This window comes from Chiloscyllium plagiosum, chromosome 19, assembly GCF_004010195.1.
Source record: "Chiloscyllium plagiosum isolate BGI_BamShark_2017 chromosome 19, ASM401019v2, whole genome shotgun sequence".
Classification (NCBI taxonomy): Eukaryota; Metazoa; Chordata; class Chondrichthyes; order Orectolobiformes; family Hemiscylliidae; genus Chiloscyllium; species Chiloscyllium plagiosum.
The window spans coordinates 47,920,241-47,946,172 of NC_057728.1; the positions used below are offsets into that span (position 1 = coordinate 47,920,241).

The window sequence follows — 25,932 nt, forward strand, 5'->3', positions numbered from 1 at the left end:
AATGGGCTGAGAAGTGGCAGATAAATGCGAGGTGTTTGGTATGCTTTCCTTTATTGGTCAGAGTATTGAGTACAGGAGTTGGAGGTCATGTTGCGGCTGTACAGGACATTGGTTAGGCCACTGTTGGCATATTGCGTGCAAATCTGGTCTCCTTCCTATTGGAAAGATGGTGTGAAACTTGAAAGGGTTCAGAAAAGATTTATAAGGATGTTGCCAGGGTTGGAGGATTATAAGGGACATGAATAGGATAAATAGACAAAGTCTTTTCCCTGGGGTTGGGGAGTCCAGAACTAGAGGGCACAGGTTTAGGTTAAGAGGGGAAAGATATAAAAGAGACCTAAGGGGCAACTTTTTCACGCAGAGGGTGGTACGTGTATGGAATGAGCTGCCAGAGGATGTAGTGGAGGCTGGTACAATTGCAACATTTAAGAGGCATTTGGATGGGTATATGAATAGGAAGGGTTTGGAGGGATATGGGCCGGGTGCTGGCAGGTGGGACTAGATTGGGTTGGGATATCTGGTCGGCATGGACGGGTTGGACCGAAGGGTCTGTTTCCATGCTGTACATCCCTATGACTCTGTTAATTTACTTTGTTTGTATAAGACAGCTGTTTAATATTGTCAGTGTAAAGGCAGTCACAATCTTTCCAGAACTAGCTGAAATGTTCAATGCTCCATCAATTAAAAATAAACAGTCAATGCCAGTGATAGAGTGCTGAGTGAAAAGCAACCTTTTTAGTAATGTGACTGAGAATCTGAAAATGTCTACTTGTTCGCCTAACAGCCACAGACTGAAAATGTCCAACTTCCTTAACAAACTGACAGATGTGAGCTGCATCTAACTTCATGTGAGCCAGACCAGTGCCCATAAAGAGAACTTGACCAAGAAAAATAAATTGCTTGACCTGAGCAGCCATGGTTCTACAAGGAAGAATGTATTTGTTTCAAAAATGATGGACATTTGTGAGATTGCTGACATCTTCTTGTAGTGTCTGCCCGCTCTGTTAGTATATGACACAGAGCAAGGCTTATTTGAGGTAGTTCACTGCCATCAATTTTCCTTCTTATTTTAAATCAGTTTGTTTGGACATGTTTATAGTACATCTCCAAGGCAGGTACACTAAACAGTCTAACCTAGAGGTACCACTACCACTGCATCATGCAATCACTCCGCTGCTTTGTCTATACTGTGTCAAAAGCCTGTATTAGTACCAGTGGTGTATGACTGGTGAGTCTAAACAGTAGAGGCATTTGTCTTATTCAACAAGATGATTTACTGCATGGCAACAAGACTATGTTAATCAGACAGGTCTTTGACACAGTACAACAGGGAGGGAGGGGGTAAGATCTTGCATGACAAGTCCCTGTAAGACAGAATGCCCAAGTTCAAGTTCTACCTGCCACAGACGTGTGTGCAATTTGTCCAAAAAGTTTGATTGAAATGTAGACAAAGATAATTTGGTGGCAATAAACTACCTGAAACATCCCTTGCCTCATGTCACCTACTGACAGATGAGGTAAATACCATGAGGTAATCAGGACAGAAACCACTGCACTGGTTTTGAGAGTGTAGATTCACAGGAGCTCTATTGTCTATGTCTGATGTTACAAAGTGTAAGGCAATGCTAATGATGCTAATGATGATACCTTCCCAAAACATTAATGTCCAAAAGAAGTTGTTGTCCATCTCAAAATAAAAGACAGTTGGCTGGAAAATATGGCAGAGGAATTTGAGTTTGGAATTTGAGACCGGGAGGATTACTTTAAAGAGAAGAACTAACTTGATTGCAGCTTGTTGATGGCGATGCTGAAGTTGGATCATGAAACTCTGATTTTCAATGGTTAAATCAGCCTTGTTCAGCCATTGGACAAGTCTCTAAACAAACCCTTCAACGATGCAGGTTAGATTACAGTGTGGAAACAGGCCCTATGGCCCAACAAGTCCACACCGACCCTCTGAAGAGCAAGCCACCCAGACCCATTCTCCTACATTTATCCTTGAATAATGCACCTAACCTTATGGGCAATTTAGCATGGCCAATTCACCTGACCTGTACATCTTTGGACTGTGGAAGGAAACCGGAGCACCCGGAGGAAACCCACGCAGACACGGGAGCATGTACAAACTCTACACAGACAGCCGCCCAAGGCTGGAATTGAACCTGGGACCCTGGTGCTGTGAGACAGCAGTGCTAACCACTGAGCCACCATGCCGCCCCAATGAAGTGGAATGATTTTGACGGTATTAGGCAAGAACTTTCAAAAGTTGATTGGGGGCAGATGTTCACAGGTAAAGGGATGGCTGGAAAATGGGAAGCCTTCAAAAATGAGATAATGAGAGTCAAGAGGCAGGGTATTCCTGTTAGGGTGAAAGGAAAGGCTGGTAGATGCAGGGAATGCTGGATGACAAGAGAAACTAAGGTTTTGGTTAAGAAAAAGAAAGAAGTGTATGTCAGGTATAGATAGCAGAGATCGAGTGAATCTTTAGAGAGTATAAGGGCAGTAGAAATATAGTTAAGAGGGAAATCAGGAGGGCAAAAAGGGGACATGAGTTAGCTTTGGTAAAAGGGGTTAAGGAGAAACCAAAAGGATTTTATAAATTCATTAAAGACAAAATGGCAACTAGGGTAAGAATAGGGCTCCTCAAAGATCAGCCTATGTGTGGAACCGCAGGAGATGAGGGAGATACTAAACGAGTATTTTGCATCAGTGTTTACCGTGGAGAAGGACATGGAAGATATAGAATGTGGGGAAATAGATGGTGACATCTTTAAAAATGTCCATATTACAGAGGAGGTGGTGTTGGATGTCTTAAAACACATAAAGGTGGATGCATCCCCAGGACCTGATCAGGTGTACCCTCGAACTCTGTGGAAGGTAGGAAGTGATTGCTAGGCCCCTTGCTGAGATATTGTATCATCGATAGTCACAGGTGAGGTTCTGGAAGACTGGGGGTTGGCTAACGTGGTGCCACTATTTAAGAAAGGTGGTAAGGAGAAGACAGGTAACTATAGACTGGTGAGTGTGACATCAGTGGCGGGCAAGTTTAGATTACATTACATTACAGTGTGGAAACAGGCCCTTCGGCCCAACAAGTCCACACCGACCCGCCGAAGCGAAACCCACCCATACCCCTACATTTACCCCTTACCTAACACTACGGGCAATTTAGTATGGCCAATTCACCTAACCTGCACATCTTTGGACTGTGGGATCGCCTGAGGCGGGAATTGAACCCGGGTCTCAGGCGCTGTGAGGCAGCAGTGCCAACCACTGTGCTTCCGTGTTGGAGGGAATCCAGAGGGACAAGATTTAAATGTATTTGGAAAGGCAAGGACAGATTAGGGGTAGTCAACATGGGAAATTATGTCTCACTAACACGATTGAGTTTTTTTTAAGAAGTAATGAAGAGGATTCATGAGGGCAGAGCGGTGCACGTGATCTATGTGGACTTTGGTTTGAGCATTGAGTATGAGTTGGGATGTCATGTTGCAGCTGTACAGGACATTGATTAGGCCACTTTTGGTACTGTGTGCAAATCTGGTCTCCCTCCTATCAGAAGGATGTTGTAAAACTTGAAAGGTTTCAGAAAGATTTACAAGGAATTTGCCAGGGTTGGAAGATTTGAGCTATAGGGAGAGCTGAATAGGCTGGGGCTGTTTTCCATGGAACATCGGAGGCTGAGGGTTGACCTTATAAAGGTTTATAAAATCACGAGGAGCATGGATAGAGTAAAATCGAAGGTATTTTCATTGGGAAAATCTAGAACTAGAGGGCATAGGTTTAGCGTGAGAGGGGAAAAAATTATAATGAACCTAAGGAGCAACTTTTTCACACAGAGAGTGGTGTGTGTATGGAATGAACGGCTAGAGGAAGTGGTAGAGGCTGGTACAATTACAACATTTAAAAGGCAACTGGATGTGTATATGAATAGGAAGTGTTTAGAGGGATATGGGCCAAGAGTTGGCAAATGGGACTAGATTAATTCAGGTTATCTGGTCGGCATGAACAAGTTGGACTAAAGGGTCTGTTTCCGTGCTGTACATCTCTCTGACTCCATGACTGGATGTTTGGAGGAGAGAAGACTATCATCAAGTGAGGCAGCATGTGGACTCTGACTTTAGTAGTCTCTTGTGAGTGGGTTGTAAAGACCTGGAATGAAGTCAGTTTGGGAATTATTGTCAAATAATTCAAATGTAGATTTTCCAATGCACTTGACAATACAGAAGATGGCTATTTGTGGAATGATGTGGCCAATGAGATGATTGAAATTGATGTTGTTGATCAATGTTATGCAAATTCAAAATAAAATTGAAACCTGACATGATGAGGAGAGTGAATTTTTAATACATATTCACTTCAGTACTGTGAGAAAAACTGAAATTGTATACATTGGTATATATTACATTTTTTATTAATGTACACTAATGTCTGTTTCCATTGAGGTGGTTTTGTTATTAATAGTAAAATTTCAGTAATACAAAGTTTTTTTTTGTTTCTTTTTGAACCACTTGTAGGAATGGGCTTGGTAGGAACAGTCTCCTACCTGGCATCTCCGTGATAGCAAGATGATTGGAGAGGATAGATTTTCATTTGTGTGGAAGTTGTTCCTGTAATATTTAGCTAAAGATTTAGTCTTAAAAACTGCTTTTATTCAGGTATTGACAATAAGCAATGTCCACTGCTAGGAAATTGAAGGGTTAATTATCTCAACCTTTACAGGGAAGTGTTTATTTTAAAAATTCTGAAATTGTTGTTAAAATATGGAATACTTAACTACCAGTAATAATTTATTTTTTTGAATACCATAATGATAAGCAAGGGACAACATTTAATATTTGGCAATGAAAGCTTCTTGATGCATTATAATTTCTATTTCTAAAATTCATTGGAGAAACTGAGAATAGGAAATACATTGGAGCATCAATATGGAACTGAATATAGTGTAAATGTTTAGACAATAGGGACCATTCTCTTCAACAATCTAAACATTTAAAATTCTAAGTTTGGGAAATCACCTCCTTTTAAATAGGAGGTCCAGGGACTATTCCTACCTGGAAACCTTTAAGCTAGGTCTTATAACTGGCATTTTTGAGCAATCATCTACACAATGCAACCAAGAGTATTGGTAACTTACTTATATTTCAATATATGAGCTTTCTTTTCTAATAAATCATACTGCTCCCTCAGACTTTCAATAACTGCTGGCTTCCCGCTTTTCAGGTTCATTTAGCATAATTGCTTTTCAGTTTGTACAATGTCAAAGATTTAAGTATTGCTGGTTTACTTTGCACAAAATTAATCCATGAAAAAGAAGATTAACACATTTTAATGCACATTTATTTGAAATAAATAATACTTTAAAACAATAATATCATAATACTTTAAAATAATTCTGGCAAATAGCTTTCATGTTTTGGTAATGTGCTGTGTGCAACATTGATTCTTCTGTATCAGTAATTCCTTAACGTTCATGATAGCTAGTTCTTTGGTTCATGAATTATCTATCATCTAAAAATAAAGATTATGATTAGGCTCAATGTTTGAATAGACCTATTGTCTATTTTTCATGCTTTGTAGATTGTAACACAACTAAATATTGCAGAATGCAAAGGCAACTCAAGTCATTAGCAGATCTTAACATATCTTAAATTTTTTTCTCTCCCAGCCATATAATATTTAAGTAATTTAGATCCACTATGGAACAAAGAACATTGAAAAGATAGGCAAAAAGGAATGGGAATGGTGGGTGATTTCAAATGGCCTGATTTTTTTGCATCCATGCTGTAAAATTCCATACAGTTATAATCCCATCATTATAAAGGTGTATTATCCATCATTTATTCTCTGTCACACGTGATATTCTGAAGAAGAGTTATAACAGACCCAAAACATTATCTCTGTTTTTCTCTCCGTAGATGCTCTTCAGCATGTTTCATTTTTATTTTTCCTTTTGATTTTATGTGAGATAACAATGTTGGCTATATTGTTCCATTTTCTTTTGGGGATGGGGAATGGTCACTTATACTGAACTAGCTGGAACATTTTTCTTGTTTAAGCAAGTATTTTTAAAACCTTAAATCTTTTTGGCTTTCAGATGTGTGGTTCAATCATACTTGGAGTGGCAGTATGGCTTCGTGTGAGTAAAGAGGTGAAGAAGGTAACAATGACTGTTGTTTTCAGAAGTGTTTCCAATATAAAGGAGTTACAATCGACTTTCTATTTAAAAAAAGGGATTTGCTTTAATGGGGCTCTTTTCTCAACCTCCCCCAGTGGCTTGAGGCACATTCTAGTCAATAAAGAGCTTCTTTGTTTGGGATGTAGTCATTGTTACAATGTAGGAAAGAGAGCAGCAAAAATGTATACATTAAAATCATATGAACAATAATCAGATAAGCTGTTTTAGTAAGGTTGATTTGAGGGATAACTATTGGGTAGGATCCCAGGGAGGTCACCCATGCTATTTCTCGAAATAGTGCCCCATAATCTTTTATGTATTAATTATATTTTTAAAATGCATTTCTGCCCTTCAATATTGTGTTTAAGCATCAATCCAGATTATCCTCCTTGGTACAAAGATGATTGAGAGGAGATTTTATTGAGGCATATAAGATTGATTGACACGTTTAGATAGAACTGCCATTAACTGATGATCCAATGGCTGGGAAAGGAAGATTTTACTTTTAACAAAAGATGTGGATGCGCAATGATTGGGAATAAGGGAGTAGGTATTGTTAGGATAATGATGTGTCTTTTGAAGGATGTGAAGAACTTTTTTATGCAGCTGAGGAGTGGAAGATGGGGTTTAATTTAGATAAATGTGAGGTGCTGCATTTTGGAAAAGCAAATCAGAGCTAAACTTATACACTTAATGGTAAGGTCCTGGGGAGTGTTGTCAAAGAGACCTTGGAGTGCAGGTTCATAGTTCCTTGAAAGTGGAGTCTCAGCTAGAGATGATATTGAGGAAGGCATTTGGTATGCTTTCCTTTAGTGGTCAGAGCATTGAGTATAGGAGTTGGGGGGGGGGGGGGGGGTCATGTTGTGGCTGTACAGGACGTTGGTTAGGCCACATGTAGAATATTGCTTGCAGTTCTAGTCTTGTTCCTAACGGAAGGATATTGTGAAACTTACAAGGGTTCATAAAGGATTTACAAGATATTGCCAGGGTTGGAGGGCTTGAGCTGTAGGAAAAGGCTAAATAGGCTGGGGCTGTTTGCCCTGGAGTGTCGGAGGCTGGGAGGTGACTTTGTAGAGGTTTATAATATCATGAGGGGCATGGATAGGATAAGTAGACAAGGTCTTTTCCCTGGGGTGGGGGAGTCCAGAACTAGAGGGCATAGGTTTAGGGTGAGAGGAGAAAGATTTAATAGGGACCTAAGAGACAACTTTTTCATGCAGAAGGTGGTGCGTGTATGGAATGAGCTGCCAGAGGAAGTGGTGGTAGCTGGTACAATTTACAACATTTAAAAGGCATCTGGATGGGTATGTGAATAGGATGAGTTTAGAGAGATATGGGTCAAGTGCTGGCACATGGGAACTAGATTAGGTTGGGATATCTGGTTGGCATGGATGAGTTGAACTGAAGGTTCTGTTTCTGTGCTATACATCTCTATGATTATGACTCTATAATTAGAACTTGCTACCCTGGGGGAGGTTAGAAATGCGGGGAGAAAAAATATTGTAGGGCTGAGTGGATAGAGCATTGATGAGCCCAAAATGAATTAAATGGTTAGAATAAAGTTCCAGAGGTTTGCAAATGTCTCTGAATCCGCAGACAAACCAATTGGTGGGGATTTGGGTTTCTAATAAATTATAAATTGCTTTGCTTAATGTACCACACATCTTCCAATATTGTAAACTTTCAAAACAATTTATAATAAATTTAAAAAATGCAAACCTTGGCAAAGTATACTTTTAAATTAAACTGTAATTAAAGTGTTATTTTAATGTATCATCTCCTTTTCACTGCAGATGGTAGATATGGAAGAATTTTACCCTGCTATAAATCTTCTGATTACTGTTGGGTCTATCATTATGGTGCTTGGATTTCTTGGTTGTTGTGGAGCTATTAAAGAAAGCAAATGCATGTTAATTTTGGTATGTATTTGTCTTTGATTGCTAATTATATTTGTAAGATGTCAAGAGGTAAATTTCATGGCGACTGTGATATAAATCTGATCATCAATGGAAATGAAATTCAGGGAGAGCTTGTGTAATGGGCAGCCGATTCAATATTTTATATGCCGTCACCCAAAGCTGCCCATTGTCGATTTTCATCACTGATGGAAGAGATTATTTTTCTTTTTTAAAGGTTTTAATTTGCAATACATCCTTGTTTTCTTTGGCACTGTGCTTTGTACCAACAACTTTGCACAGTGGTTTCATGATTCTGAATGACCTTGTTGATTTTTTGCATGATAAAGTCCAGACTTTGTACCAAAATGGAAGGGCAACTTTTAAGATCCAGTAACTGAAAGGCCACAGCAAAACTATCTTTCTTAACTTTGAAAATGTTGAGACAGCAGATAGAATTGGGGATATTGATAACATAACAATTGTTATGCTATCAACAAATTCGGTGACCATACCTTCACAGTCTTTATCAACACTGTGCCAGTGAGTAGAGTTATATGTAAGTACTCAAGTATACACATAAACATGTGAATTTGCAGCAGAAGATCACCATTTGGTCCTCAAGCCTGTTTTACCTTTCAATAAGATCATGACTGATTTGATGACTCCATGTTACTGCCTTCTTCCAATTTGACCTTGCATTGCCTTGCTTTATAATACCTTGAAAATATTCAAAAACACTATTTCCAGTGCCTTTACAGCAAAAGAATTCCAAAGTTTCACCACCCTCCAAGAAAATTTCTTCTGAACTTTGTCTTAAATGGGCAAACTCTTATTTTTAAACAATGACATGTCATTCCATATTCTCCCTCAAGATGAGCCATCCTCTTAACATGCACCCAGTCAGGACTCTTCAGGAGCTCACTTCTCACTCTTCTAACTGCATGCCATTTCAATCCACTAATTTCAGGTATTAATCTGGAAAATCTTCTCTGAACTGCTATCAACAATACCCTACAAATCTTCTCAAAACTCGCTAACCCTTGATGTAGTTTAATTTAATCGCCCTCACAATAAGTGTCAACTTCCATAATTACTTGCTGTGCCTACATACAAACCTTTGGTGACTCATGCATCTGACTATTCATTTGCCTGTGCATATACCATCTAGGATAATGTGCTTTTTTTTACTCTTGCTGTCAAAATGAAAATTTCACATTTTACATGTTACAGTGTATTTGCGAAATCTACATAACTCCATTCAGTCATAGAGATGTACAGCATGGAAACAGACCCTTCAGTCCAAGAAAAGACCTTGTCTATTTACCCTATCCATGCCCCTCATGATTTTATAAACCTGTATGAGGTCACCCCTCAGCCTTCAACCCTCCAGGGAAAACAGCCCCAGCCTTGTCAACCTCTCCCTATAGCTCAAATCCTCCAACCCTGGCAACATCCTTGTTAATCTTTTCTGAACCCTTTCAAGTTTCATGACTTCCTTCTGATAGGAAGGAGGACAAAATTGCATGCAATATTCCAAAAGTGACCTAACCAATGTCCTGTACAGCTGCAACATGACCTCCCAACTCCTATACTCAATACTCTGACCAATAAATGAAAGCATGCCAAATGCCACCTTCACTATCCTGTGATTCTACTTTCAAGGGGCTAAACACCTGCACTCCAAGGCCTCTTTGTTCAGCAACACTCCCTAGAACCTTAGCATTAAGCTACAGCCACAGCCACACACACAACTTTTTACTGCAACTTTTTAACAGGTTCCACGTTTGCCCTGCACAGGACAATGTTGGAGAGATTATTCCTGGGATGACGGTGGGATGTGTATTAGGGTATGCCCCTCTATAGAACTCCAGGGAATGTGTGGGGAGAGAGAGAGGGCGGGAAGTCAGTCATTTGGAGATGGTGCCTGTTTAATCACTGTAAACAAAAGACGCGATCACTGTTGGAAACAAGTCTCTGATGTAATGTTTCTAACGACCTCAAGATCTCCTTCGGATAATTTGATTTTCGGATAATTAGTATTCGGATAATCGGGATTCCCCGTATATGTACATCCTGTCCCTCAGGATTCCCTCCAACAACATGCCCACCACCGACATCAGACTCACCGGTCTATTGTTCCCTGGCTTGTCCTTACCACCTTTTCTTAAATAGTGGCACCACTTAAGTCAACCTCCAGTCTTCTGGCACCTCACCTGTGACTATCGATGATACAAATATCTCAGCAAGGGGCCCAGCAATCACTTCCCTAACTCCCCACAGAGTTCCAGGGTGCACCTGATTAGGTCCCGTATTTATGCGTTTCAAGACATCCAGTCCTCCTCTATAATATGGGCATTTTTCAAGATGTCACCATCTATTTCCTTACATTCTATATCTTCCATAACCTTTTCCACAGTAAACACTGATACAAAATACTCATTTAGTATCTCCCCCATCCCCTGCGGCTCCACACAAAGACCGCCTTGCTGATCTTTGAGAGGCCGTATTCTCTCCCTTGTTACCCTTTTGTCCTTACTGTATTTATAAAAAACCTTTCAGATTCTCTTTCTCTATTTGCCAAAGCTATCTCACATATCCCCTTTTTGCCCTCCTGATTTCCCTCTTAAGTATACTCCTACTGCCTTTATACTCTTCCAAGGATTCACTTGATCTATGCTGTCTATAGCTGACATATGCTTCCTTCATTTTCTTAACGAAACCTTCAATTTCTCTAGTCATCCAGCATTCCCTACACCTACCAGCCTTTCCTTTCACCCTAATTGGAATATACGGTCTCTGGACTCCCGTTATCCCATTTCTGAAGGCTTCCCATTTTCCAGCCATCCCTTTACCTGCGAACATCTAGCCCCAATCAGAATGGGCAAAGGATAGGTATGTCCTCTTCACAACTCATTTTCCTCCATATCCTTGTGTTATCAACAAATTCAGTTACCACACCTTCAATCGCTTCATCCAATTCATTTATGTAACTTGTAAACATTTGAGACCCTGATACTGTTCCTTTGGCACACCACTTGTTTCATCACGCCAACTAGAAAAAGAAACATTAAGGTCTCCCTTCTTCCCCCTGTTAGCTAGCCAATCATCTATTCATGCCAATATATTATTCTCAGCAATATGAGCTTATATTTCTGTAATTGATGTAGTATCTTACCAACTGCCTTCAGAAAATCTAAGTGCACTACTTCCACCAGTTTCCTTTTATCTATGGCACATATTACTTCTTCAAAGAACTCTAGCAAGCCAGTTAAACATGGTTCTTTTACACAAGACCATGTTGACTCTGCCAGATTACGTTGAATTTTTCTAAGGACTCTGATGTAATGTCGTTAATAGCTTCCAAGATTTTCCTGGTGCCAGTTGTTAAGATAATTGGCCTTTTGTGTCCTACTTTCTGTTTTCCTTTTTAAGTAAAGTAGTTACATTTCTATTTTAATGGAAGCCTCCCCAAATTTAGGGAATTTTAGAAAATATCAACCATTTCATAGTTACTTCTTTTAGGATCCTCGAAAAAAATGCATCGGATCCATGAACTTGTCAGCCAACAGTTTCAACAGTTTGCTCAGTGCCACCTCCCTGGTGGTTCTAATGTTTCTCCTCCCCTTCCATTTCCTGCTTGAAAGCTATTTCAGGGATGTTAGTTGTATCCTGTACAGTGAAGGCTGATGCAGACAAAAACTATTCTATTCCTCAGCCATCTGCTTATTTTCCATTATTATCTCTCCTATTCATGGTCCTCATTCCATACAAAGCTTTCCTCTAAAATAAAGAATGGCATGAAGCCAACTGTATAATGGTGATGTTAGCTTGCATTGCCCTAAGGCAGGTCTAGCAAAAAGTCATTACTTGCAATATGTCAGAACTCTATTCTGTGTAGCCATGTAGCTAAGTCACAAAAACAATTTTGTTAAGTTTGTCATACTTATGATATTGTTTTAACATCCATTGCAAAACACTGGATGTGGTAGATGTCAACACTGTTACTATTTTGTGGTAAATATGAAGTTTTATTTTTAATCAATATTTTAAGTCTTTTGTTTGCTCTTGATTCTCAACTAGATTTTCCCTTCCTTGGAAGTGGCAGGAAGGAAAATAATCAGATTGGCACCAAGAGATACCCACCTCCTTCTCACCACCTCAGCAACAACTTCACCACCAAAGACATTAAGTGGGGTTGATTAATGAACCACTTGAGGACCTTGACCTGCCACCATGGATTAGGGATGTGGATCGGGGGGGGAAGAGAGATGGGTCAGGGTTTTGACCATTCAAACTGACCACCTTTCCACACAGCAGGTCTGGCAGCATCAGCAGAGAGAGAAACAGAACTAATGTCTCGAGTCCAGTGAACTACTTCTTGAATGTCCATTTGGGATTTGTTTCAGGAGGCTTTCTCACTGGTAGCAAAGTTTCTTGCCCTTAAAGATGGTCCCTTTCCTCACTTAGGCTGGAACTTTCTTCTCTTTGCTCCCTATTTCTTACATTTTTTAACATCTACAACAATCTATGATGGGCAAATCCAATAAAGTGGAGCAAATGTGGTATAAGATGCAGATTGAAAACATAAGCCCATATTTCACAAAATAATTGAACAAATCATAGTCTCCTTGACATTTGCATCCAATTGGCAGAAAAGATGGTCAGAAATTCAGCAAAGATCAAAAAAGCACGATATAGAGTTATTCTTAGTGGAGATAATGGCAACAAAGATTTATGCACAGTGGATAAATGAAGACGCAACTTAACATAATGGCTGAATGTGTCTAAGTCTTTGGACATAATTATCCGCTGTCATACATTCTTCATTTTGTTATCTTTCTCTTGTTTCACAGTTCTTCATCGGACTGCTTCTTATTCTGACTTTTCAAATAACTGCAGGTATTCTAGGTGTGGTTTATAAATCTAAGGTAATCCTTTCCATATGTTTGCATTTCATTCATAAACATGGTAATTGAAATAATTTCTAGTTTGATCCAGAATACGTTAGTGCTGAAACAAACACTCTGTTTCTTTATTCAAGATTGCATCAATATTAAATGAAACATATTCTGAACTTATCCCATTAAATAAGCAAGAAGAAAAATTTAGGAAAGAGGTCGAAGATTTCCAGGAGGAGGTAAGTCTGATCCTAAGTTTATATCAATACTCCAATGCTCTTCCATTCAAGACAATAATACAGAGAAATGCTTATGTACAGGGCAACCTTGATATTCTGAAAAGTCCTGGCAGGGAGTGTTTTGTTCAGATAATTGAATATTTGGATAATACAGGTATAAGATCCTTTATCTGAACATCCAAAAACCGAAAAGCTCCAAAATCCGAAGGTTTTTCTGTGAAGTTATTTTTCTCATTAACAAGGTTGTTTGACAAGCAAGCAAGCAGTTAACCCAAGTCGACACCCACTCGATGTGTGTCACTCTGCAACATTGAGGGCGTGGCCAATCACCGACAGGCCTGAGCTTTCTTTGTGAATGCCCCCAAGTCGACACACATGCGATGTATGTCACTCAGATGCGACATGGGGGGGACATGGCCAAGCATGTTCTTAGTTAGAAGTCTACTTCTCCGGTAAGATTTTTAGAAATTTCACCATTAAATTGTCACATTCTGAAAACCGAAAAATTCTGAAAAACAGCTGATCCTGAGCATTTCGGATAAAGGATCTTGTACCTGTACAGTTTACTCAAGCATCGGGACCTTGAGATCTTGTTTGGATAATCTGAAATTCAGATAATCGATGTTCAGATAATCGAGGTTGCCCTGTAGATATCCCAAATAAAGTGCTTCCTATTGTGCTGCAGTCTTATTATCAAGACTGGGTGAGTGCATTGCCTTTCTGGGAATGTTCTGAGAGTTCAATTCCTGTGTTGGCAAATGGATTCAACAAATATCTGCAATTAAGTGTCTAATAATGGGCCATGAGACTCTTGTCAATCATTTGAAAAACCCAACTGCTGGACTGATGCCCTTTAGAGAAGGAAACTGCTATCCTTACCTGGTCTGATTTATATGTGACTTCAGACCCACTGTAGTGTAGTTGACTCTTAACTGCCCTCTGAGCAATAAATTATGTACAATAATTCGTGTCAAGGTTGCAACAATAACTTGCTATATAAATGGGCTTTAACATTGTAAAGCATTCCAAAGCTTTTTCAGACCACCAGCACAAATTCCAGCCATTCATTGAGTGGGCTTCAGTTTAAAGTTATGACTTTACATCAGTGCAAAAATAGTATAACTGCCTTACTAAGTATGATCCTATTAATGACTGAAGTGCCTGTCTATGATCAAAAATTGGCAAGATTCCACATTGCATTGGGAATAAATAATAATTTTGCATGCACAATATAAGAACTTTATAGCTAAATGATATTAATCTCGGCTAGAGCCCCCGAAGTTGGAACCAGGAGTGTGTTACACTTCTCTGCCATTCAATTATTTTATATGAGACATATGTCTTTGTACTTCCCACTTGTGGGTTGCCAAATCTGAGCCAAATTACATGATAGTGGACAGCAGTGGATGTACCTGCAGGGTCAGTATGGTCCTACCACTCCTTTGCAGGGAAGATTTCCTGTCTTTGAAATCCGTCACTAATAGTTATTAGATTTCTATTGACACTTCTTCTTATTTCCACACATTGTTTTTGTTTTTAAAAATGCCAGAAGAACCCTGGAGAAGATAGACTAGTCTGCAGAACAACCAGCAATTAAGTCTCACAGTAAGATTGAATTGTGCTTTTCTTTGTCTTCCAAGAAGTCCCATTTGGCACAGTTATACTGCACTCGCTGTAATCCATAGCGTCTCATTGGTACGTAATAACCACCTGATGGCCATACTTATTCAGCCAAGTTTTAAAAGTGACTTAACGAAGAAGCCTTGGTTGCACTTGACTAGACTATTTCAAAAGATAGTTAAGGGGCAGCCACATGTCTCTGGATCTCGAGTCAGGTATAAGCTGGATCAGGTAAGGACAGTAGATTTCCTTCCAGATACATTTAACTCCAGACCCAAAGCAACGTGGTGACTCTTAACTACCCTCTGGGATGGGCAATAAATACTAATCTAGCCAGTGATGTTCTCATCCCTGTGAGTTAGCAAAACAAAAATGTGGCTTCTATGTCTATTAGTGATAGTTCCATGGCCTCCATTACTGAGACTAGTTTTCAATTGCAGATTTATTTATTAATTCCAATAGCTAGTAGGATTTGCACCTTGAACTTTAGCCTGAACCTGAGGATACCAGTCCAACAACATTACCACTACATCACTGTGTCCCTTGAGGCCAAGTCAGTTTTTGAAATGAGATTCTAGTTCAGCAAATGTTGAGGGTAGCCTCTGGAGCATTGAAAGTACCTGAGTGGGTCAACTTGGCAGTGATAATATGCTCTCTTAGTTCTTAATTTTTAAAATTTAGATTTGGCTTTCTGATTAGAAACTCAGTTGTTTCCTGGTTTAATAGAATCAAACAATGGACAGGAACAGAATCAAGAAAGGCCATAACTTGTTGACTTGCTTTCTGTTCACAGCTATGTATCATTCTCTGCTTCAAAAATTCATCTTACTATCTCTTAAGAATTGTAATAATCCCTCCTGCAACCCTTCTGATGACAAAACATTCTACTTCTCATGATTTGAACCAGAGACTTCAACACATTTATTAACTTTTAATGGGAACTGTTGCTTAAATGTGTATTACATCTAAATCACATCTATAAAGACAAAGAAAGGTTATGTAAAATAAAAAAGTGGAGCTTTTCTTCAATGCTAAGGTATTTGACTTATAATTAAAGAATTATGTATTGCACCTTTGCTGTCTGTTTTACCTTTCTTTCCTGGCATAAGAAACAGTGTTGTGGTCTGCTGCATGGATATCAGGACTGGACAGAAGCATTTATTCCACCATCCTGCAACTGTAAAGATAAGCAGGCGTGTGTCATAACAGAAAATGGAAAATCTGTTTGGGCTCAGGTACTTTATATTGTGAAATTGACAGATATAAAAGAAACTTGCTTCAAGCTTTTAGTGTTGAACTTGAACTACTGCAAAATTTCTGTTGTACATTACATTTCAAATAGGTATTCATATTTTTAAATAACTTAAGATAAGTGTGCTCATCAAACTTTCAGTAACTACCTTTGTATGCCATGTCTTTGAATGGGTGACTTACGTAGAAATATATGGAATATCAATTGGTTGTTTATAAACAGATCTTATTCTTTGATTTTGTTTGTTAAGCAGCAAGTGATAGACAGAGCTAAGTAATCCCTCAAACAATAGATCAAATCTAAGCACTGTAGTCCTGCTACATCCAGTCATAAATAACAGTGGACAATTAAATAACTCACAGAAGGAGGAGGCTCCACAAATATCCCCATGCTCAAAGATGGAAGAGCCCAACACATCAGGGCAAATGATCAAGCTGAAACTCTTGCAACAATCTTCAGCTAGAAGTGCTGGAATGATCCATCTCAGCCTTCTCCAGTGGCCCCAGCATCGCAGATATCAGTATTTAGCCAATTTGATTCATTCCACATGATATCAAGTAACAGTTAGAGGCACTGGATACTGCAAATGTTATGGACTCTAACACCAGTCCAGCAATAGTATTCAAGATTTGTGCTCCACATGTGCAACTCCCCTAGCCAAGCTCTTCCAATACAGGTACAACACTGGCATATACCTGAAAATGTGGAAAATTGCCCAGATATCTCCTGTATCCAAACAGCAGGACACATCCAACCCAGCCAATTAATGCCCCATCAGTTTAAAAGACCATAAGACATGGAAGCAGAAATTAGACCAATTCAGCCCATCAAAGTCTGCTCCGCCATTCAATCATGGCTGATAGGTTTGTCAACTGTATTCTCCCACTTTTTTCCCATAACCCTTGATCCCCTTGATACTCAAGAACTCTATCTTCGTCTTAAATATACTCAATAACTCAGCCTCTACAGCCTTATGTGACAATAAATTTTGTAGATTGGCTGCTGTGTGGCTGAAGAAGTTTCTTCTTATCTCCATTCTAAAAGGTCTTCCCTTTACTCTCGATCGTCAATAAACTGATGGAAGGTGTGGGGAACAATGTTATCATGCAGCACCTGCTCAGCAATAACCAGCTCAGTGATGCCCAGTTTGGGTTCTACCAGGGGCCACTCAGCTCCTGACCTCATTACATCATGGGTTCAAACATGGACAAAAGAGCTGAATTCCAGAGGTGAGGTGAGAGTGACAGCCCTTGGCATCAAGAAGCCCTTGCAAAATTGGAATCAGTGGGTATCAGGGGACAAATCCTCATACTTGGCATATAGCAAGATTGTTATTGTTGGAAGTCAGTTATCTCAGCTCCAGGACATCTCTGCAGGAGTTCTTCAAGGTAGAGTCCTAGGCCCAATCATCTTTATCTGTTTCATCAATGCCCATTCCTCCAGCATAAGATCAAAAGTGGGGATGTTCGACAATGATCACACAATGTTCAGCACCATTCATGGCTCCTCAGATACTGCAGCAGTCCAGGTTCAAATACAATAAGATCTGGACAATAATGAAGCTTGGGCTGACAAGTGGCAACCAACATTTCCACCACAGAAGTGCCAGGCAATGACAACCTCTAATAAGAAACAATCTGACCACTGCTCCTTAAAATTCAATGATGTTACCATCACTGAATTCCCATTATCAACCCCCTGAGGGTTACCATTTACTGGAAACTCAACTGGACTCGCCACATAAACAGTGGCTATAAGAAAAGGTCAGAAAGTAGGAACACAGTGCCGAGTAACTCCCCATCTGACTCCCCAAAGCCTGTCCACCATTTACAAGGTGCTAGTCAGGAGTGTGATTGAATACTCCCCACTTGCTTGGATGAGTGCGACTGAACGATTCGCCAGAAGTTTGACACCATACAGGACAAAGCAACCCACTTGATTAACTCCAGATCTACAAGTATCCACTCCGTCCATCACCAATGCTCAGTGGCAGCAGTGTGTACTATCTACAAGATGAAATACAGAAATTCAACAAAGATCCTTAGACAGCACCTTTCGAACTGTTGACCACTTCCATCTAGAAGGGCAAGGGCAGCAAATGGAACACCACCACCTATGAGTTCTCCAAACAACTCAGCATCCTGACTTGGAAATGTATTGCAGTTCCTTCACTGTTGCTGAGTCTAAATCCTGGAATTCCCACCTTAAGGGTATTGTGGGTCAGTCAACCCACATATGAGAGAGCTTCAGGTGGAGCAAGGAAAATGTTGCACAGCTCTCATGTTATACAAGCATTGAAAAAAGGAACAGAAATGGGTCTTTTAGCTTCACCTTTCATTATGATCATGGCTGATTATCCAATTCAAGAGCCTATTTCTGCTTTGTCCCCCCCTATCCTTTGTCCCTTCACCCCAAGTGCTACATCCAACTCTTCTTGAAAGCATACAATGTTTTGACCTCAGCTGCTTTCTGTGGTAGTGAATTCTACAGGCTCCTCACTCACTGGGTGAAGATATTACTCCTCATCTCTAAATGGTTTACCCCTTATTTGTACAAAGTTAAAAATCATACAACACCAGGTTGTAGTCCAACAGGTCTAATTGGAAGCACTAGTTTTTGGAGCGCTGCTCCTTATTTGTAGATTGTGATCCCTAGTTCTGGGCTTCCTTTTATCCAATCTTTTGGATATCCTTTGGTTACAGATAGCACATTGTTTCAACTGAAGACATCAGAGTATTGATGTTGTAAGCCATCATTTCCTGTGCCTATGAGTGAAGTAAGAATATAAGCAAAACACAGACTAGATTAAAGGGAAAAGCCTCAGTGAATGTGGTATTGTCCCTGTTGTATAAGGGTTGGATATGTAACTGCTCACATTGGGTGAACTTGTATTCTAGCTTTTTGTGATTCATGCAAGAAAGGGGAGACACACCACACTCTGATGGGCTACAGCAGAAGGAAATAGATAAGAAGTCTTCCACTCTACTGGAAGATTTATTAGAATTTTTGAGGAGGTAACAAGCAGTATAGATAAGAGGAACAAGAAGATGTAATACATTTGGACTTCAAAAAGGTGTTCAATAAGGTATTACACATAATGATGCTTAGCGTCGGGTGTCATATTTTAGCGTAGATGCTTGATGAATTAACAGAAGGCAGATAGTTGGGAAAAGAGGAAGGATCATTTTCAGGCCAACAAGCTGTAACTTGTAACTTGTGGAGTGCCACAGAAATTGGTATTGGAGTTACAATTATTTACAATATAAATCAATAACTCGGACAAGAGACATGAATGTGTTTATGGCAAGTTTGCAAAAGAGACAAGTTGTGAGGATGACACAGAGGAATATTGACAGGATATGTGAGTGGGTAAAAACTTGGCAGATGGTATATAATGGTGAGAAACTGAGAGTTTAACAGGTTTTAGCAGATCTGCAAATTGCACTGTTTGCAAGTTTACCCTCAACACTTATCCCTCTTTATTTTCTTTTCATTATCTTTCGGTTTTTAAAACTTTCCCAAGCCTCTGACTTAGAATGATCTTTCCCACATTGTACTTTCTGTTTTCCTTCAATTTGATGATAACCTTAACATCCCTGATTAATCATTGTTAGCTTAACCATTTCTAGAATCTATGTTCCTCATTCGAATATGTTTTTTTTGTGATCCCTGTATATTTTCCAAAATGTCTGCCATTGTTCCCCAACTGCCTTTGCAGCTTAACTCCTTCAGAAGTCCACTCAGGCTAGCTCTGCCCTCATTCCTTTGTAATTGCCCTTTTTTAAGTTTAGCATAGTTATTACAGACCCATGTTTCTCACTGTCAAACTGAATGCTCATGGTCCCTGTTTTCTAGGGGATCTTTTTACTCTGAGGTCAATTATTAAACCTACCTCATTACACATCATTGGATCCAAAATAACTTGATCTCTAGATTCAGAACATATTGTTCTCGGAAACTGTTCCAAATATAGTCTGAATTCTTCCTTGTCACTGCCTCAGTGAATCTGACTTTATTAATCTGCATGAAAATTAAAGTCATCCGTGATTAGTGTACTTTTTTTACATGACCTCATTATGTCTTTATTTATTCTCTGCTGTACTGGATAACTACTGTTTGGGGGCTTATATACTACTCCTACCAGTGTTGTCTTGTCTTTTTGATCTTTCTTAACCTCCACCCATATGGCTTCTACATTTTCTAGTGCAAGATCATTTCTTGCTATTGTTCTTATTCCAGCTCATACTAGCAACTTACCCAACTACCCTTCCTTTTCTTTCCCAGAACAATATGTTCTGAATCCAAAGATCAAGTTTTTTGGATCTGATGATGTGTAATGAGGTCCTTTGAAAAGTCATGTACCCCTGAATATTTCATTCCCAGTTTTGATTTCCTGGTATCTAATGGCTACAAGATCATACACGTTTACCTCTATTTGTACCACTGTTTTACTTCAATTGTTCCACATGCTATTAGCATTCAAGTAAAGAGTCATTATTTTTTTCCTTTTCATTGTTTCTTTCCCCTTTGACCCTGTTTTTACATGTTCTAACACCCTGTCCCTTCCTGTCGTATTCTGGGTATCATTATCCAAATAGCTGCCCTCAAATGCTGCTATATCATTTTGGTTTGTGAACGCCTAACCTATTTATCTGTTTTCAATACATCAGCCCCTCCATCCCAGGAATTAGTGTAGCGTATATCTTTTATACAGCCTCTAATGTTATTGTATCTTTTCTCAAATACGGGGACCAACACTCTACACATTACTCCATGCTAATACATTACTCACAATGCCCTGAGCACCTGTCTTGCCTGATCATCTTTTATGCAGAACCTTATCGAATGCCTTCAGGAAATCCAAATCCTCTATATCTACTGGGTCCCTTTTATTAACTCTGCATGTTACATCCTCAAAAGCTTTAGCAAAATTGTCAAATCTGACTTCCCTTTCACAGAACTATTCTTTAAATAATGGGCTTTGCTTCATCTGACAGTTCACACCCAATATTCATTTGCACTTCCCTGGATGCGTGCAGCTTCAATGGTGCTCAAGAAGCTCAACACTCTCCAGGAGAAACAACCTTATTTATTTGACATCTATCTTCCCCTTTCCTCTCTGCACAGTAGCAGCAGTGTTTGCCAACTAGAAAAGCACAAAAATAACTCACCAATGTTCTTTTGCCAGCACCTTTCAAAACTGTGATATCTATTATGTAGGAAGATAGGAGCAACAGATGCATGGAAGTGCAAGATCCCCTTTGAAGTCACACAATGTCCTGAAATGACACAATATTTGCACTCTTTCATCATTGCTAGGTCAAAAAACCCCTCCCTTACAACACTATGGGTGCACTTGCACCCCAAGGAATGCAGCATTCACAAAGCAGCTCATCTTCACCTTCTCCTGTTTCACAAATTAAACAAAACTCAGCATCCTCCTCTCCCACCTAGAACTGCATTGAAGTACCAGCCTATTATTTGTATAAACCTTTTGTCCTTGAACCAATGACTTTCTAGTTATGGAGTGAGACTGCTATCATTGAGCCAAGGCTAGTATTAAAGCCAGAGAACTTGAAAATGGTTGAATGCGTCAAATCTCTAGTTCCAGGATGAGGCACTTAGAGAGCAGAGTGGGAATCAGTGTATTGTGTTATTGTCACATTCTTGGCTAAATAGAGATGGAGTGTTGTGTAGCATGCAAGAGTGAACAGTCGTCTTTGTATGCAATGTTACAAATTGACTGTGAGGCATTATGAGAAGCCTAGGGAATTAAGGCAGTGCTTTTAGTCTTAGATTCCTCCATTTGAAAGTAGGAATGAAAATTTGTGCTGCTACTGAGAAAATGCATTTATAAGGTAATAATTTAAGGCATCAATCTTAACTGACAGAGTATTTTGCCTAAAACTGGGGATAAAACCTGCAAGATGCAGCTAACTATGAGAAGGTGTCTCTCCATTGCATGAGGTCCATGATGATTCAACAGGAAGGTATTCCGCCTCCCCCTTCCCACACCATCTTCTCTCGTCTGAGATTATCTGTGAGGTTCCACCTTTTTTCCCCCCCTTTGTCAAAGCTTCAGTGGAAGATCAGTGTTAGTGCCTTAGAAATGGGAAGTAGGAGATCAGTGGAAAGTTGTAGAAATGCTTTCCGTATAACTAATGTGCCAATCCATAATGTTGCTTTCACCTAATCTAATACTATGGACACACTTAACATTTTTAAAATTTTGTTTCTTTCCCCACTCTAGCCCTGTATCAGTGCCATTAATGACATATTGAAAGCAAACCTCATTTTAATAATTGGCATAGCCTTTGGACTGGCAGTGATTGAGGTAAAACAATGTCACGAATTCTTTCCCATTTCAGTAGATACATTGACCATTTTCTGTTATTAATTCTGCTGTGTTCTCTTTAGATCTTTGGATTGGCCTTCTCTATGATCCTGTATTGCCAAATCAAGAACAAGTGAAAACGAGAGTTTTCTTCAGTCAGTGCATTAGTTCATTACAGATATTTTGTCTTGGGCATATGACTCATTCTTGTGCTTAAATTGTAGTTTTGAAATTCTGATTAATTTGATTTAAACCTAGAATGTAACTCAGCCATTTGTGCTCCTCATTATATCCTGTTGGTTTACTATATGTGCATGTACAGATGCATCTTGCCATCTTGCAAAATGGCGTTACAGTTGAAAGTGAGGCCATTCACTTTGTCTTATTTGCATGCTGAGCGATTGTGAAGTGAACAGAACTTGCAGCCCTTAGGTTTAGTGTGCTCTTAAAAACCAATTTCCTTGTAATGTTGAATTCTTCCACAGCGATGAAGCTGTATTTGAGTCAAATAAAAGTTTACTGTAGCAGATAAAAACTGCTTATGAAATAATTGATCAAAAGGTGAGAGACTCTTTGAAGAATGGGTGAGGGAGGGGTGGAATGGTCTATGCCAGGAACATGAAAGAGGTCCAACACTTTGGTAGACTGTCATGCATCAAACAGAAAACAAAATGTGGGCTGTGAACGAGGCTGTAACTTAGTAGTAGAGTAATGGTGGAAGGATGCTTCTCTGACCAGAAATCTCTGACTAGTGGTGTTTCGCAGGGATCAGTGCTGGGATGCCTGGTGTTTGTAATATGTCAATGAGTTGGAGGTGAATATAGGTGGCCTAGTCAGTAAGTTTGCAGATGGCACAAAGATTGGGGAGCTGCGGATAGTGAGAAGGATTGCCAGAGGATTAGGCAGTATATAGATAGGTTAGATACTTGGGCGTAGAAATGGCATGTGGAATTTAATCTGGACAAATGCGGCACGGTGGCACAGTGGTTAGCACTGCTGCCTCGCAGCGCCAGAGACCCGGGTTCAATTCCCGCCTCAGGCGACTGACTGTGTGGAGTTTGCACGTTCTCCCCGTGTCTGCGTGGGTTTCCTCCGGGTGCTCCGGTTTCCTCCCACAGTCACAAAGATGTGCAGGTCAGGTGAATTGGCCATGCTAAATTGCCCGTAGTGTTAGGTAAGGGGGAAATGTAGGGGTATGGGTGGGTTACGCTTCGGTGGGTCGGTGTGGACTTGTTGGGCCGAAGGGCCTGTTTCCACACTGTAAAGTAATCTAAAGTAATCTAAAGTAATCTAATCTAAAAAAAAAATGCGAGGTGATTTTATTTTGGACGATCTAATGGAGGAGGGATGTGGCAGTAAATGACAGAGCCCTTGGTAGCATCAATATACAAATGGATCTAGGTGTTACAGATCCATGGTTGGCTGAAAGTGGAAACACAAGTGGACAAAATGATCAAGAAGGCATACAGCATGTTTGCCTTCATTGGACGGAGTATGGAGCATTAAAAAAATTGGCAAGTCACATTTCAGCTTTATAGAACTTTAGTTAGGCCACATTTGGGATAATGTGTACAGTTCTGGTCGCCATACAACAGAAAGGATGTGGAGGCTTTGGAGAGGATACAGGATGTTGTCTGGTTTGGAGGGTATTAGCTATGAGGAGAGTTTGGACAAACCTGGTTTGTTTTCACTTGACCGTCAATGGATGACCCGTGACCTGATAGAAGTTTACAAAATTGTCAGAGGCATGGATAGAATGGATAGTCAGAGCCTTTTTCCCAGGGCAGAAATGTCAATTTCCAGGGATCATAGGTTTAAGATAAAAAGGTGTAAATTTAAAGATGTGAGAGGCAAGTGTTTTACACAGAGGGTGGTAAGCGCTTGGAATGCACTGCTGGTGGAGTTGGTCAAGGCAGATACAATAGCAATGTTTAAGAGACATGTATGAATATGCAGGAACAGAAAGATGTGAACCACATAGAGGCAAAGGTTTTTAGTTGAGAAAGGCATGATGTTTTGGTGCAGTCGTGGTGGGATGAAGGGCTATTCCTGTGCTATATTGCTCTTTTGGTCTAAGTGTTTTGCATTACTGTCACATAATATATTACTCCTCACTGACTCTAGAGGACCAGAACATGCTTCAGTTCATCAGGATATAGAGCTGAATTAATATTGATGTGAAATTTGCAGAAAGAACAATTAAGTTATTAGTGCTCACTCTTCAGTAAATTAGGCAGAAATTTCCTGCGTCTACACATGCACTTGAACACAGAGATCAGTTGGTTGCTGCCTGAGTTGCCTTGCTCCTTCCTAAGCATTCTTATATCTCACTGAAGGGCTCAGCATTCATGTACACACAAGATGTGATCCTTAACCACTAAACATGTCAGAAGCAGGTAACTTGTCCATTCAAGTGGAAACTAATTTTTAATAGCATATTATTAATAAATTACTACCAGGCAGCCCCTCTAGAACTGAAAATTTATTTCTTAAAAAAATTTTAGTCTCATTCCTTAAGATTTACTTTCTTACACTTTCAGCAGAATAACTTGCAAACCTTTTCTCTGAAAAATATTTCTAGTTTAATGAGCCATCGTTTGGTGATTAGAGTCTCACTAGAACACAACTGGTGTCTGGACAACTTTTAGTAAGTTTTTTGGAATAGGAAACAAGCCCAATTTGATGTCCCCCCAGTTGAGGACAATTGAATTTGTACTGATGGGGATTTTTAGAAAACATTTTGTTGGACACCGTTTAAGTGGAAACTGTTATATTTGGAAAAAGCTGACTATTTTAGGTATGGCAACTGTTTTGTAATTGGTTTTAAGACTGAAGAGCAAGGCAAAATGGTTAAAATCGGTTTGTGGCATTTCCATGGCTGCCGCTTGTGTATTTGTAGTGATTTAATGATAAATGAGCCAAAGCTTATATGACTACTTTTTGAGGAAGTTAAAAATGAATAGGTGTCTGTGCATTGTGGATTGTAAATTTTAAATGGGTTTATAATCACTGGAATTACAGATTTACTTTTGTAAGTAATAAGAAAAATATATAAACTGAGCATGGATATTGTATGTGAAATGTACTGGTGTGAATAGTTTTTATTCCAATATTATTTATCAGTTAAAAGGAACAACCTGAGGATGCTGGAAATCTGAAACCAGAACAGTAATTGCTGAAAAAACACAATAGGTCTGGCAGTGTTGGTGGAGAGAAAGCAGACCTTTCTGAAGAATGGTCACTGAACCTGAAACATCACCTCTGCTTTCACAGCAGTGTTCTTGACTCTCAAATACCCTTGGGGCGCTTAGGAATGGACAAGGAATGCTGGCTTAGCCAGTGTGCTTGCATCCTGTGAATGAGAAATAACAATGTTACATCCGTTTGTTACAAATGAGAGAGAATATAATCATAATTCAACTGGTAGCATTTTAATGGGGTGAAAGAATAGAGAAATTTAAAAGAATAATTACAACTGAGAATGAACAGTCAAAAAATAATTCCCTGGTTGAT

General features: G+C 39.5%; 1 protein-coding gene across 5 annotated transcripts in view; it reads left to right on the plus strand.

Moving 5' to 3' along the window:
- LOC122559760 (tetraspanin-8-like) overlaps window positions 1-23,383 on the plus strand; it is an 84,338-nt gene extending 60,955 nt beyond the window's left edge. For 4 of the 5 annotated variants that reach the window (XM_043709744.1, XM_043709742.1, XM_043709741.1 and 1 more), the window contains exons 2-8: window positions 6,098-6,160; window positions 7,972-8,097; window positions 12,930-13,004; window positions 13,118-13,213; window positions 15,943-16,068; window positions 22,336-22,419; window positions 22,503-23,383. In XM_043709744.1, the coding sequence (XP_043565679.1) occupies window positions 6,098-6,160; window positions 7,972-8,097; window positions 12,930-13,004; window positions 13,118-13,213; window positions 15,943-16,068; window positions 22,336-22,419; window positions 22,503-22,556 (624 nt within the window). In that variant the 3' untranslated portion in view covers window positions 22,557-23,383. The remainder of the gene's footprint in view (window positions 1-6,097; window positions 6,161-7,971; window positions 8,098-12,929; window positions 13,005-13,117; window positions 13,214-15,942; window positions 16,069-22,335; window positions 22,420-22,502) is intronic. The other variant, XM_043709745.1, reaches the window with a different exon arrangement.
- Window positions 23,384-25,932: the final 2,549 nt, after the last annotated feature.